Source organism: Tyto alba, unplaced genomic scaffold (genome assembly GCF_018691265.1).
Source record: "Tyto alba isolate M040663 unplaced genomic scaffold, T.alba_DEE_v4.0 Super-Scaffold_7, whole genome shotgun sequence".
In the NCBI taxonomy this organism is placed as follows: Eukaryota; Metazoa; Chordata; class Aves; order Strigiformes; family Tytonidae; genus Tyto; species Tyto alba.
This window is the reverse complement of record NW_024881328.1, coordinates 10,966,653-10,981,626: the sequence shown is the minus strand read 5'-3', so window position 1 is coordinate 10,981,626 and position 14,974 is coordinate 10,966,653. Positions and strand designations below refer to the sequence as shown.

Genomic DNA, 14,974 nt, shown 5'->3' with positions numbered 1-14,974 from the left:
CCCCTGGTGTCTTGACCATAATCCTGGCACAACTGTTATTTTCTGGATGCCTGTTCTCCAAAAATTAGATTTATGTGAATTTAAGTACAGCCAAAGGGTCACCCCTTTGGTGACTTTCCCTTCACTGGCAGTTTTGTGTGAAGAAAAACATCAAATGTCTCAGCATTTAGCCTGAAAAATGATGAGGAACATACCCCGTTAGCAAGGAAAGTGAGAAAATGGGAAGGTAAGCACCACATGCTGATGTATCAAGGCAAGAATACAGTCTGTAAATCCTTTATTTCCTAACAGTGGAAATGCTTTATTTACATGCTGCCACACAAACAAAGATGAAGGAAACTCGTGCAGGCTCAGCACTGTCTGTGGGAGCCCTGCCCAAAGCTAAGCCCAAAGTGCTGGCACTCAGCGTGCTGTTAGTGCTGGTGGGGTTCCTTACCAGAACAGAAAGCTTTTGTCTCTTCTCATACAGATGATCCACTGTCTGCTTCCACCAGCTCTGAAATAGTTGTTATTCATACCAAAACCCATGGTTTGTATCAGGTGCTCCTTGCCTCCTCTAAACCAGAGACAGGAATGATAAGCATCTCTCCATTTTCCTGTTGTTGAAGGCATCAGGGTAGGCAGTGGAAAACTCTTTGGATTTTCCAGACTTCTTTCCTGAGGCCTGAGACCCCATAACAAATATTTCCTCTGGTTCAAAATGGTAATGAGCTTTGTTGCAGGCAGCACTGCTGCACCCTGCACACCTCTGGGTCTTCACATCAGCCCTGGATGCCCCATTGCCTCCTGCTCTTACCAGCACTGCTTGGTTTTTCCATGTATATCTGGATTTCTAAGCACTAAAAGCAAGTTTTGAAGCTGTGTAGATAAATGTAATTATGACTCACATTAAGTGTGGGGTAAGTTACATGTATTTTTGATGTTTTAAATCAAATGGCCACAAGCAGGTTGTTGCGATGTGCCCAGCTACATGTACACAGGCTACTTGTCACCTGCTGAATGCCCTGTGCTTGTAGAAAAAGAGAAGACTTAGGCCTTAAGAAAGAGAAACCTTTCAGTTATTATCTCACACACATATAAGACTTTCAATTAAGGTAGAAGCCTTTGGTTTAAGGTCTGTATTTTTACTCTGGAAGTTTAATTAGTTGATACTTTCCCATTATTGCTTTTGTTTCTCATCCCTTTGCTTTATTGGAGCATCTAATTTCTAAAGGTATGAAAGACTTAGCTTTATACACCAGATAAGATAAGGCGTATTGTTCCTGGGGAGAGGTCTGAAAACACTGACAGAGAAGGCAGAGGACTTGGCCAGGGTCAAAAATGGGGTCTATGCTAAATCAGGATAGTATAGCACCTGAGTCCCAGCCACTTATTTCTGAGCATCTGCTGTCTTGGGTGTATGCACTTCACTGGGGGTTTTAGGCTCAGATTCACAACTGTGCTGTGATGAAGATGGACTAGCCAGCTCAGCTGCAGTAACTGCCTGTCTCTGCGCACTGATCCTGTTCTCTCTTACTGCACTAAGCTAAAGAGGACCATCCCTCCTCCCCTATGGACTTAGAGGTCGCACACGTGTGAGCTACTACGGATGAGCTGATGTCAGGTAACTGGAAAAGCTGTGAACTGCCTCCTGTGCCTGAGCTCCAGTTGTTTCATGACAGCTGAGATATTTCAGGTTACCTGTGGGTCTTGCAGCCGTTATCAATTTATGGGAAATTCAACTTTCTCTGTCAATATTTTTATGACCTAGTAAAGATATTATAAGCACAGCCTGATGAAAGTGGGTTTGTGTTATGAAGAAGAGCCCCATGGAGAGCAGAGGCAGGCAGCGGCTCCCAGGGCAGCCTCTGTGTCCCATCAAGCACACTCCACGCCAGCATCCTCGCTGTGGGAGCAGTTGTTCACACCCCAGTCAGGCTTTGGACAGTCGAAAATTGAATATTCATTCCCTCTGCAATTCACGTCATCAAGCCAAATTTGTCCAGTGCCTTTGGAAGATGAATTAAAAAAACAAACAAACAAACAAACAAAAGAAAGAAAGAGGAATGTGCGTTTTTTTCTAAAGACACCCCTGTGGATAGCAGGTGTGCATTGGGTTGCTTGGTTGGCTTGTTGGCAATCAAGGCTTTGGGCACAGTTCAAGCAGCACTTGACATGAAGCTCCCTCATCCCAAGGGGAGTGAGCTGCCCCTTTCAGGAGATCCTCTTTGCTCTCCTGCTGCTCATGTAGAGGACCTTGCTACTGTGCTTTCTGGGTGTGCGTAACCCCCCATGCCAGGCCTGGGGAGGTGAAAGGTTGTTGTGGACTCACCTGCTGTGGCTGTGAAGGCGGAGACCGCATGGCTGTACCCCAGCATTCGGCAGACCACAGTGGCATCTTGCGTGCTCCAGCCATCGTCACATATTGTTCCCCAGGTCCCTTGATGAAGGATTTCCACGCGGCCCCTTCTGCCCCCTTCCGCGATTCGTATAAAATGATTTAAGTTGTCTGACAGTTCAGAAGAGAAGAAAATAACTCTACTGGCCATACAGGCATGAGGAAAAAAGCACACTGAAAGATAGAAGCAGTGACCACCCAAACTGGATGAATGTTCCCATTGCCACAGCTATAGCCAGGGTGGGACCCAAAGTTACTGGTAGCTCAGATCTGAACAATTCAAGGCCCCCTCCTGGGTTCGGAGACACCAGGCTGCAGCTCAGCGCACAGACTCGTCGGTTCTGGTAGCCATGCTGCGGGTTAACCAGTGTGCACTGGTTAACCCACGGGGGGGGACATCGGTCCTGATCTCAGATAGCTTCGACGACAGAAGGCAAGTGAGAGAAGAAGAAACAAAAGTCTAGTACCTTCTCCCTTTTCACCTTTGCTCCCTTTCGTTCCTGGGGAACCTGTTCCAAATTAAAACAAACAAACAAACAAACAAATGTTTTACAGCTGTTTGGAGGAAAATCCAGTTAACCTTTTCCGAATAATTGGGTGTGTCGGAGATATGAGGGCTCCGTCCCCTTGTGAAATGGACCCCCTGAAGTGACTAAGGGTGTGTAAAAGAGTGATGGTAAGAAAAGTAGGATAGCATACAGCAAAGTCTTCCTGACGCGTGACCCAAGAAAAGTGTCACTTGCAAAATTTCATCCATTGATTTGTGAGAAACATAACTTATTTCCACTACTACCTGTAAAATGTCATCTCTGATAGCCTTTGGGGCCTCCAGAAGCAGGCATGATATCTCCCAAAGTACTTGCAGGAAGATCTACATTGTGGGGTTTGTTCTCCAGCTGCTACGACGGAACGGCAGAAAGCCGCTCCCAACAGTCCTCCACATTTCTGTGCAACATCCTGGTCTTGAGAGCAGGGGTGTTTGAAAAGAACCAGTGAGCACTTCCCCCAGAAGCTATCTCCACAAAGTACACATTGCTGTCTCCCTCTGGGGACCAGGAGATGAGACCCACCCAGAGGGCAGTCCCTAACCTGAGATCACCCCAGTTACACTTTTCCCCTCCTCCAGTGGCAAAGCTCCAGAACAGGACTGCATGGAGAAGCACAACATAGACACTAACTTATTTTATTTCTGAGGACTTTCTACTGTTCTGAGTGAACAATTAAAAGAAAAAGCATCTGGAACAATGGTTGCTTCCCATGGCCTGTTGTAACTATAATTTGGGTTTTTTTTTGCTACAGTTCTTAGGGGTTTTGGAAGCATTCTATGATTGGAAGGGAGGGGGGTAAGGATGCAAGTAGCTGTAGCATTGGTCCTTTTGAACTACTTTTGTGTCCTGCAGTTAATGAGGGTTAGTTAAATTGCCTTGGTGTTTCTGATTCTGTGTTCCTAACCACCACATTCAGGTTGCCTCTGTACAAAGCAAAGAAGAACGTGGATCGTTCCAGTTTTCTGTGAGACCAGGGATCTAAGAAAATCTAATGTTTACTTGCATGTTGGTTAGAACATGTCCCAAGGTGTAAATGTGACACTCTGCCTATTCATCTTCTGGGAAGACTGATCTCTCTGTTGAGTTCCCCTAAATGAACTCTGTAAACATGCCCCAGAGCAGCTTGTGCCACTCTGTGATGTACAGTCCCAGACCCAAATGCACCATCAGCTCCACAGACCCCGTGGCAAACAGCCTTACCAGAGAATCCACGGTCTCCCTTGGCTCCTTTTACTCCTGGTTCTCCTTTTGGACCTTGACTGCCATAATCGCCCTTGCTTCCTTTTTGACCAGTTAGGCCTGTGAAACCTGGGTGGAAAGCAAGAAGGTCATTGCCTTTGCTACTTCCCAAGGGAAGAACATGATGAGCATTTCACACTGACACAGAGAAGTGGAATGTGATGTTTAAAGTGTTTTGCATCATCAGAATAAGTTATGCTGCCAAACAGGGGATTACCTGGTATGCCCTGGTCTCCCTTTGATCCCTTTGGTCCTGGAAGACCTGAGATCATAGAAACAAAGAAACAAAAATTTATAAGACAGATGTTTATACATTTATAAAAGCTTATGTAAACCAATGTTTATAATGGATTTCAACTTGTCTCGTTTAGCTGTCTACACTATAGGCATCTATTTCTGAAGTGAGTGTTTTATTTCCCGTTATAATCAGTACAGATAATAAAGAAAATACAGATAGTGGAGAATCATCTTCTCCCGAAGCAGATAAACTTCTGGTCATTTATTTCATATCCTAAACTCCACTGATGGGATAGAGACCCTCCCTCCAGGTGGGTCTTCAATGACCATATAGAAAGCCCAGACATGTAAATTTAGGTGCATCAGACATATGCAAGCACATAATATTGGGCCAGGTAACTCCCATCCCTATCATCCAGGTATCAATGAATGAAGAAGAGTGCAGCACTTGGACTTTTGTCACCTCCTGATGGAGCTGAGAGGTTACGTGCACTACGTAAGTTCAGAGTTAAAAGGGTTGATTCAAGAGAAATACACTGGAATAGGCTCGTACTGCAGTGTCATGCTGATATTTGTGTGCTTGGGACAGAGAGGTGGCCTTCTCCAGAGGGAAGGACAAAGAAAAGGCCTAGGTTATGCACTCCAAGTTGGCTTCTGAAGATAGCTCTTCCTTCAATGCTACAGAGGAGGCCAGGGCAGATGCTTGCTAGTGAATACCCTTCCCCGTCAGATTTATAGCCAGTAAAGTTTGTCATTAGCTCCAGGGTAGGGAGTTGGTTGTTTGGTTCATCTTAAACTTCTGCTTTGTTTGTGCGTTTTCTATTTATAGAAAAATGCAGGCAACGTTGCCTCCTCATGCATGTTACAGATGATGGAAACCACCTCTCCAGTGAGCAGCTACCCCCCTGCAGTCTGGCAGAGGCCCAGGCCCACCACGGCATCCTGGGATGTGTTGGGTCTCCAAGAACAGGACTCAACAAATCTCCTTCTTGATGTTGCAGATCCCTTTCCAGTGTCTGCATGATGTGTGTTGTTGACCCCAAACCTGTTTTATTCTCCTTTACCTGTTAGTCCTTTGTCTCCCTTTTCGCCCCTGAGTCCTGCAGTGCCTGGCACTCCTAAAATTAAAACCAAATCAGTAAGGGTGAAGCCATCACACAAAACGAGGCCAGAGGAGGAGGTCAGTGAGTTATAGGTTTGAGTAGCATTGTACCTGGACTACCACTGGGCCCGTGGTCCCCCTTTTCCCCTTTCTGACCAGGTCTGCCTTCGAGGCCAGGACTTCCCTTAGGTCCAGGTTGTCCGGTTGCGCCTTGAGGTTGAGCAAAAGCAGCACACGTGAAATGCAACACAGTATATGAAGAAGAGCAAAAAAACGTAACTCGATCACCAGCCCCTGCACCGTGCAGATTGAATTAGCTCTATGAAGGCAAAACAAGTGCTGGGTCTCTCCAAACTGCACTCCTCCCCTGGCAGCGCTAATCTTAGTAGCGCAGTGAGTGACGGTCTGGAGTGAAAGGCTGGATGGGCCCAGGTCCTTGCAGATTGCCGGACTTGGGAGCCACAAGTGCTTTCCTAAAAGATCAACCAATTTCTACGCTTGTGTGTGCACACATCAGAAAGGAGGACGTGGCCCTCCATGGTACAGGACCCTTCTTTCCCTCTCATTCTCTTGCACAGTGAGTGGGGTCCAGATGAGACGGCCGAGGCTGCAGGATGGATTTGCACAATGTTGGCATGGTTTCTTCATCTGATCATCTCTTACCCATGCTGGTATCTAGCGTGGCTGCACTTTTCCTTGTCCAGCACCATCTAAAAGAGATCAGTCTTATATCTGTAGAAGAAACTGCACCTTCTGTACAGCTTACCTGCCTGTCCTTTCTGCCCAGGATGTCCAGGCTCCCCCGTGCTACCTGTAACAACATCCTAGCATCAGTGCTAATGAGGCTTACTAAGGCAGCCTTCCACCATGGCATGCGTGTGCTGTCAGTGGGTTGTGCTGTGTCCTCCGCGCTTACCAGTGAAACCTGGCAGTCCTGGGACTCCTTGCTGTCCCTGGGGACCCACGGGTCCACGAGGCCCAGGGTCTCCCTTTTTGCCCATTTCACCTTTTTGTCCTTGGAGACCTGTTGAACAACACAGCACATGTATAAATTAAAAAAACCCAGATTCATTGTCTTCACAGCCAGTGGAGGACCTTCCTTCAGCTGCACCAGTAGCAGAGTTTGGCCTCAAGCCTGCATTTACCATTCAATGACATTCCTGTAAAGCTGTAGGAGGACAGGGCTGGATGGCATCTCAAAAATCGGTCTGAGCCACCTCTGACTCTGCCAGACTGGCCCAGTGTTTGTCTGACTTGCTGTTAAAGGCTTGCAGTGGTGCTATGACACCTCCCCAGTCTATTCCTCAAACCATCCTTGCAACAAGGATGTTTTATTCTCTAGTTTAATATCTCTTATTGCAGCCTGAACACTTCCCTTCTCCTAGCCACAGTGGAAATGAAGAACAGTGTATTCCACTCCTGTGCTTCCAGGGAATTGCCGCATCTCCCCTTAGTCTTCTCTTCTCTGAACAGGTGATCAGTATTCCAAAAGAGCTGAATTGCCTGAAAGTGCCTCATTTAAAGACTGACATCTTCTTCATCCTTCTACTCCAGAATTATCCCAAAATCCTCACCTTTCAGTATTTCTCCTACTTTCACTCCTATTCTTGAGCAGCTTGTGCTAATGAGCCTACTGGAGCATGTGGGATCTGATGGAAGATCTGAGGAAGCTCTAATCAACCTGTCCAACTGTCCTCCCTGGTCTGCACCACACACACCATCTGCTTTATTTTGCTATCCTGCTTTCAGCCTTTCCCCTTGGGTGCAGCCCATGTGAGACCACTGAAAATCAGCTATCCAGAAGATGCCCACTAATGCATGTTACATGGGAGAAACATGGTGCATAACTCTTTTACTTAATGTGTATAAAAGTCAAGCTTATGTAAGATTAAAAAGTTCTCAGAAAAACGTTTTATTAAAGTGAGGACTAGCATCCACATGCTTGTGCATATGAATTATATTGTATTATTTTATACTATGAAAATCCTACTGCAAACATCACTGCTTTAATCTAGGTTGGGCTGATAATTGAATACTTGTGGATTTCATTAGACAAAGGTCATTCTATGAAGATAATTCCATGATGCAGTGTCAACATTTTGCATGTTTCCTTCCCCCAGCCTTCTTTTGGGAGATTTGCTGGAGCGTGACATGAAATGGAATCCCTTCAGATCAGTCTGAGTATCCTGTTCATCCAGCTCCCTCATTGACTGGCAAGCCATGCTCAGGACTGCCTGGATTTTTATGAGACATCTGACCTATGAATACTTATTCTGGTGTTTTAAGAAGAATGAGTTTCAACAGGAATACGTGGGAGAATCTTAAAAATATTGAGATAGTGAAGAAGTCTTACCTGCAAACCCCATCTCTCCTTTTTCTCCTTTCATTCCTGTTTCACCACTTGGACCAGCAGGACCAGGATCTCCTTTGCTCCCCTTCGCACCCTGCAGTCCATGTAAGCCTGCAAGGACAACACCACTTTTCTGATGCTTCATTGGGTATTGTGTCTAGTGAATGCCAGCGGCAGGCCATGCGGTTCAGCTGCGGACATGAGCCAGATTCCACTCTCCATGTATTTGAGGGTGGTGCTGGTGGCAGTGGGGGACTGGCCCACCATGACCTGTGCACACTGACTTTTAAAATAAGACTTTTTCCAGCTAAGTTTTGCTTTTGTTCATATTAGTTTTACATAAGGTTATTTCCTTCAACTCCAATGACATTCCTACTGACTTACACCTTGACTGAGGACACGATTGCCCATAAAATCATCCATAAAGTCACTTTATGTTCATCCACAGAAGTAATTCAGATGTCAGAAAAGCCTTACCTTGGATTCCTCGTTCTCCCTTTGTTCCCGGTGGTCCCTGTAGCCCTGAGATGTAAAATACATATATCAGCTGACACACATCATCTATTCACAGTAATGGCTAAGAAAAAGAGATGAATTTTTTAATCATCCTTTGTGTATGTGCCTTCAGTCACCACTGAGGCCAATCTTCAGCTGGCAGGGACCAGCACTACCACTTGAGTAAAGTCTGTGGATCTCGGTTGAGTGTGTGGCTGGGCAGGGGCCAGCTGTCCTCCAGCCAAGCCCTGCTCATGAGGACCTTTGGGGAGATCTTTCCTGAAAATGCACTGAACGATTGGGCTCTGATGTATAATAACGGTGCTTGGCGGGAGGTGCTGTTTCAATGTTGTAAGTGCAGCCAGGAAGATATGAAAACATGATTTTTAAAAAATGTGTTAATTTTTTTTCTTCAGAAAAGCTCATCGGTGTCGCCAAGAACTAGGGATGGATGAGATACAGACCTGATCTAACAAGGGTTGCATCTTAGACCATCATCATATGATCATAGGAACGCTGGTTTCTCATGACATGGCCTACTCCAATCTCTGCTCAAATTGGAGCCAACGTTCGGTCAGAACTTGCTGCATCCTCACAGTCTGGAGACATTTATCTCCTCCAGTGGGTGTAATTCTACCCAAAACCCCCAGGTACCCAGGGCAGCACCATGTACATAGCTGTAGAGGAGAGCACTTGCACCTGGCTCATTCATGAGACTGTGAGATCGTTTTCCCAGGGACAGTGTGAGCAAGGTCCCAAATCCGTCACTGTTACACACACTGTTCAGCTGGGGCCCTGTAGAAGCAGGGACTGGGGAGGTCTCCTTGAGTTGCTCTGGAGTGAGTTGCACGGCAGGACTTGCTATGGTTGGGGCAGAAAACCTACCTATCCACTGGTCATGGGATGCACATAAGCCCCCTCACTGGTCCTCTCTTGTCACACATGGAGATTTGGGGTGGTTACTGCAGATAATGACCAGGTACAGTTCTTCCATCATCCCTGAGCTTTTCTGGTGGGGTAGCAGTGAGGGGGAAGAGCCAAAATGCTCCAGTGTGGTGGTCACTGACCTCTGCGGGAGCACTCAGGCAAACCAAGTCTCCCGGAGGATCAGTCAAAAGGTGCATTAGGTCTCCTCCTGGCTAGGTCACTGGGTGTCTGCACATTGAGTAGGATCTGGGTCTAGAGACTGAAATCCCAAATCCTCACTTCAGGTCTCTTAGAGACAAAAAAGAGAAAGAGGAAAGGAAGAAAAGTTGCTTACGACTCATTTACCAACATACCTGGTGGACCAGGATCTCCTTTGCGTCCAGGAGGCCCTGAAATAAATATTTAATGGATATTTTTCAGTAGCCAGCACCCAGTGAGAAACATACCAGTACAGGGTTGATAGGTTTGATGTCTGGGCTGAAGACATCACCCTTTTGGAAGGCACCCAGAGCCCAAGTCTATAAGTTATGGGAGGGGACAGAAGCCCAGAGCAGCAAGTGCAGCTGCAGCAGGATCCAGGGGGGCTGCACGACGCTGTGCTCCAGCTTCTCCAGGTGTGTTCAGCTCCCTGGCCAGGGCATCTGGAGCCAATGTCCAGCCATGGGCACTGGGGCATCACTAACTGACAGAAAGACCAAATCTTGCACTAGTTCTTTGTTCATCTGAACTAGGTTTTTGACCCAGCTTTGCCAGTTGTGCAGAGGAACCAGCTCTCCTCACTGTACAGCCAATATGGAGAAATGGAGTCATACCTGCAACCAGGGTGATGTTGTTCATCAGCATCATCAGGTTTGCATTGCTCCTTTTAATTAAGGTGATTTCCTCTTCTAAGGTTCTCCTCCAGTTTTCTTCAAGTCTTATGTGCATCCTGGCAGAGTTTCTCTCCAAAACCAGTTTGTCGGCAAAAGAGCTTTCCAGAAACTCTTCTGCATAGGAGGTATTTGGTTCTTGGAATTTCAATATCTCTTTCTGCATCTTAAACACTGAGGAAACAAAAGGCCCATGTAGTGAATATTCCCTCCCTGATCAGGCTGGGAAATGCTTGTTTGGCAGAGCAGCTCTGTGGCACCTGTGGAGGACACCTGGGGTAAACCACCACACCTGCAGAGGTGGTTTTCATGTGCTGGTCCTTGCTGCAACCAAGAGTGCAGCCAGGAGTGCTTTTGCAAATGCAAAGCACGTATACGAGGTGAGGGAATCTTTTCCTGCAGCGGCTGCTTTGACTTGCAATGTGCAGAGGGGCGTCTGTGCTTCCTTGGAGGTTTCCTATCTGTGTGCTCATCCCTGCTTGCCCGTGACCCCTGAAAGCACCCAGCAAAGCTGTCTTTTGATGTCAAGCCCGCAGTAAGGTTGCAACATTACCTTTGTATGCCAGCAGTCCCTGGCCGGCCGTCAGCAGCAGCAGGTAGATGCTGAGGGCCACCTGAGCACAGCATGTGGATGGCTTTCTTTGGCTTCGAGGCTCTAAAAACCAACAGAAGTAGGGTAGACATCCTCTCACATCTCTCCTGCTACAAACTCTGCTCACTTCCAGCCATTTCAGGCTTTGCCACAATAAATTAGTGCTTTCCAGTGATGGAGAGCAGCAAGGTCCCTCTGCGAGACTGCCAGGTTCTGCAGGCAAGGCAGGCTGCCCTCTTCTCACCCAGGCTTTGCTCTGCAATTCCCTTGGCAGTCTTTTCCTTAGCCAGTTTAGCCAGCTCACTTCCATCGAGACTTAATCCAGCCTATAAGAGGATAGATGTGGTAGTTCTTCCCTTTCTGCATCAGTAAACTCCCTGTTTCCATCGCTTTTAGTTGTCTCTGGCTGCCATTCAAAGAGGGCTGCTCAAAGCACATGCCCTCTCCATCCAGAGCATCTCATACATGCAATTCCAACAGTGATGCACGTATGCATCGAAACAAATGAAAAATCAATAATAGACTGAACTGCAAAACAAATAAAAGAAGTAATAACATTTAAAATAAATTGTCACCAGCAAGTGTTTCTTTAAATAAACTGCTTTGTTAAGTTTTGGCCTTTAGGGAGAAAGAAGTATTTCAGAAACATTAATAACTTCTTCAGACGTTCCGTAAGTTACTCCTAATTGAGTTTTTTTCAAAGTAATGTAATCAGGAGTTTAAAGTCTAAGTTTTAAAGGAGTACAAAGATTTAATTAGTTTTACAATAGAATGATTTAGTCAGCAATGAAGTATTTATATTCAGCTAAAAATTCATAAACTTAATTTTTTTATTGGATTGGGTGATTCCAGTATCTTAACTATTAAGACATGAAAGTTTTACTCAAGTGAAATTAAGAATTTTCCAAAACATGAAAGAACTACTTTTTTCTGATGTTCAGCATCAGCTTTTGGCTATAAAGGACATTTTCACATGCTTCTCTTTAAATGGCAGTTAATTTACTAGCAAATCACTGTAAAAAGCATTTAATATGCAGTATAAATACAATATTTCATTTTTATGTGCTGCTTTTGTTATAGACCAGATAAAATCCATATCAATCCATTTAATAAAAAGAAACCTTACCACTTATCTGAAATGTTGTGGTAGCAGCTGAGGCAAACCCAATCTTGTCTGAAAAACTGCAAGTGTTCATATTGCTCAAATTTCCATCTTCCCCGTAACTGTCTTTAATTTTCATGACAAATTTCTTGTGGCTAACCTAAAGCCTTGTCAGATTATGGACAATAAAGAACTGAAGGGACTTCCTATCTGTCTCCTGATTTGATATGCTTTCTGATATGCTTTTCCTATCTGCTCAGTTTTTATAGACTTGTGAGAACTCTGATGTGGTAATTTGAACAGTTCCTCAAAAAATCCCACAGCTAAGATGTTCAGCTGCTCTTGTGTGCTCACTTGGGGACAGTGTGTCCATGGAGCCCTGGGCAAGATCCTGCAAGAGGTTCAACCCTGAGTTTTTCAACATCTCTGCAGTTTAGTGGGGTTGGGCATGAAGTGGCCATTTTGCTCCTAACACAAGTAAACCTCACATAGCCAAGAAGATCCCAGGTTCAATGTTAAGCTGGAGATCCATCCCATGGGAGGGGAGGTAGACCACTGTGCGATAGTGAAAAACACGTTAACTTGCACCAGGATGACAACTTAGTGATGGTGCATGGCCGAAATGCGAGGAGGGAAAGAATCAGGAGGAGTTGTAAAGGCAAGCGAATGATGGTGGGATGGGGGATGCTGAAGACCAGATGAGTTTAGGATGTAATGGAGAAGAGACATTTGCAGTCTCCTTCCCGAGGCTCTCTCCAGCTCCCTGCTTCCTCCCTAAGCCATTTTCCACACCCACGGACACAATTCCTACCACCCCACACCAATTTTTTGGTCACGTCCTGTAAAACTCCAGCAGACCTCGCCGTGGCATTTGGCATTTTGACATCTTCATTTGTGCCGGGGTTGATTTTGATTTTGCAAAGTGAAGTGACTCACCCAGGCCCGCAGACGAGAGCCGTCGGTAGGCACCGGGCAGAGCCCTCCGCACCCACGCTGCCACCGACACGTGCTGCCCTCTCTGAGGCGCAGGGCAGTCCCCATCACACGGCCTTCTCCTGGGCTGCGGGTCCGTGCTTGTCCGTGGGGCTGCTGGGTCCTCACCGCTTCGTGTGGCCATGGAATAAACTGCAGCATAAAGCTTCAGGTAGACCTGGGTTGGAAATCCACACCCTGACGGCCCAGGGCAGAATGAAGCCCTCTGTTCTGCACCTGATATATAGATCTCTTAAAGTCTTAAACCAAAAATATACGGGGATTTTTAAATCCACTTCTGCGTTCTCCTTTCAGATGTGCTTGTGCAGCTGTGACTTGGTTTGGCACCAGCAGGGAGGAAGAGGAATCCTCTGTTATCATATATTCAGCTACACACTGCATAAGAATTTGGATAATTTGCTTCATTGTGAAGGGCTCAGATACCCCCTTGAATTAGGCTGGTTTGAGAGGTTATCACAGATCATCTGAGCTATAGTAACTCTCTGTGCACCCTCTCCATTTGTGGCATCATGTCCCCACTGGGGTAAGGGCTCATATCCAGGCCATTTCTGCTGGTTTGTGTGGTTCAGCTAACCACTCCACACAAGCCTGAATCCATCTACTCTTGTTGGGCCAGGCAATGAGCAGGGCATGACCACTTATGTTGCCAAGTGGATGTTTATAGGGATGGATGTGATTCAGGTGCATGCAGAGAGCAGATTTACAGTGGAGAGGCTTTTAACGACATTTCTAGGCAAACGCATTTTACTTCAAAAGTATTAAAAAGAAACTGGCAGCTGTAGTTTTCAAAATCCCTTCTAAAAGGCAAAAGGTGCAATGAGAACTTTGTGCCCTCCTTCCCTGAGAAAGAAGTTCAGGGGTACTTTTTCCCACCTCTCATGGTCATGCTGTGGCCATGTCATTCTCAATGACCCAGGTAGCATGGGTGTGAAAGCAAGGGTAGAGACCCTCAATTTTGACAGTCCTGATCTGCACTGCTTCAGGGTTCAAAGTCCAGTTCTCCACTTAACTATTTTGGGAAGGTCAACAGCAAAGTCATGATCCCACCCAACTTTGCCAGCCAGCTGCAATTGCCTACCCAGCTGATCAAACTTAATTCTCCCCTTATTTCTAGTTGATGTCACCCCGTGCACATTCCCATCAGTCAGGTGAGCATCTGTCTGCCTGGGAGTGTTGTGGTGTGTTTCCATCTGGATGTCAGCCTCTGTAAACAGGCAGCAGATTTCCCTGTGCACGTGGCGCCGGGGGGTCTCAGCCGTGCCACGGATGTCAGAGATCACGCACCGACACGCTCGCTCAGCCTCTGGGTGTGCTCGCTGCCGCTGCCCCCACCCGGCTTTCTGCTCTTTCATTTCTTGCTGCACCATCACTGACTGCAGCAATAGATTGACTCTGATTGTGCAACCGGGCTTACTAAATCAGGAAAGAGAAAAAGAAAAGAAACTGCTGATTCAGTGTTGTCTCCCTAGGTTGAGGGTTTGCTGAAACAATGGGATTATTAATAGAATAGCAGTTTCCAGCACATTATGGGGCATGTCTGCTGGGCTGTCAGCCTCATCCTTCAGGCTCTCTGCTAGGAATCCCTGGTCCCTCTCCCTTCTGCTCCTCATCCTGCCTTCCCTGAAATGACTTGACGACATCTCGGGGAAGAGCCTGAAGTCCTTCCGGCTCGTGCTTTCCCTTCCTACTCTCTGACATGGGTGGCTCACGCCGGGCAGGAGGTGCTCCTCGTGCTCTCATTGCAAAGATGCAACAAATGTTTAATAAACAGACCACAGTCACCTCAAAGTCATGGGTCTGGGGGTAACTGCTGGTGGAGGGAAAAGGAAGTGCCTGGTCCCTGGCCATCCCCACTGCCTTTCTCATCTCCTTTCACCACTGTTGTCAACTGCAGACGTTTACCACCACCAAAAGTTCATGGCAGAGCAAAGAGGTGTAACAACAAACTCCAACCTGGCAGCTAAACACAGCAGTTCCCAGCAGTGATACTGCCAAAGAGCTTGGGCAGATGGTAACCTCCTCAGGATAAGCATTTATCCTTTTAAAGTTTTGGGGTATGTTTTTTTTTGTTGTTGTTTTTTTTTGTTTGTTTGCTTGTTTGTTTGTGTTTTTTTCCCCCAATTGTAGGTATCCTAGCTCAGAG

General features: G+C 46.3%; 1 protein-coding gene across 1 annotated transcript; it reads right to left on the bottom strand.

Annotated features, from left to right (window-relative positions):
* Positions 1-273: 273 nt before the first annotated feature.
* On the bottom strand, positions 274-12,041 carry MARCO (macrophage receptor with collagenous structure). Its single transcript, XM_009964628.3, has 15 exons — positions 11,863-12,041; positions 10,698-10,799; positions 10,088-10,318; positions 9,629-9,664; positions 8,331-8,375; positions 7,857-7,964; positions 6,420-6,527; positions 6,270-6,314; positions 5,615-5,713; positions 5,466-5,519; positions 4,382-4,426; positions 4,126-4,233; positions 2,845-2,886; positions 2,312-2,488; positions 274-1,988 (listed from the first exon to the last, which is right to left on the bottom strand). The coding sequence occupies exons 1-15, from the start codon at positions 11,975-11,977 to the stop codon at positions 1,858-1,860; spliced, it is 1,446 nt and encodes a 481-aa protein (XP_009962930.2). The 5' UTR covers positions 11,978-12,041; the 3' UTR covers positions 274-1,857.
* Positions 12,042-14,974: the final 2,933 nt, after the last annotated feature.

Coding starts and splice junctions, on each gene's coding strand:
- MARCO (XM_009964628.3), bottom strand. CDS start 11,977: ATGAAAATTAAAGACAGTTACGGGGAAGATGGAAATTTGAGCAATATG. Junction 8,376..9,628: donor AGGAGATCCTGGTCCACCAG/GTATGTTGGTAA, acceptor TTTACATCTCAG/GGCTACAGGGACCACCGGGA. Junction 2,489..2,844: donor CAAAGGTGAAAAGGGAGAAG/GTACTAGACTTT, acceptor CTGAACTGTCAG/ACAACTTAAATCATTTTATA.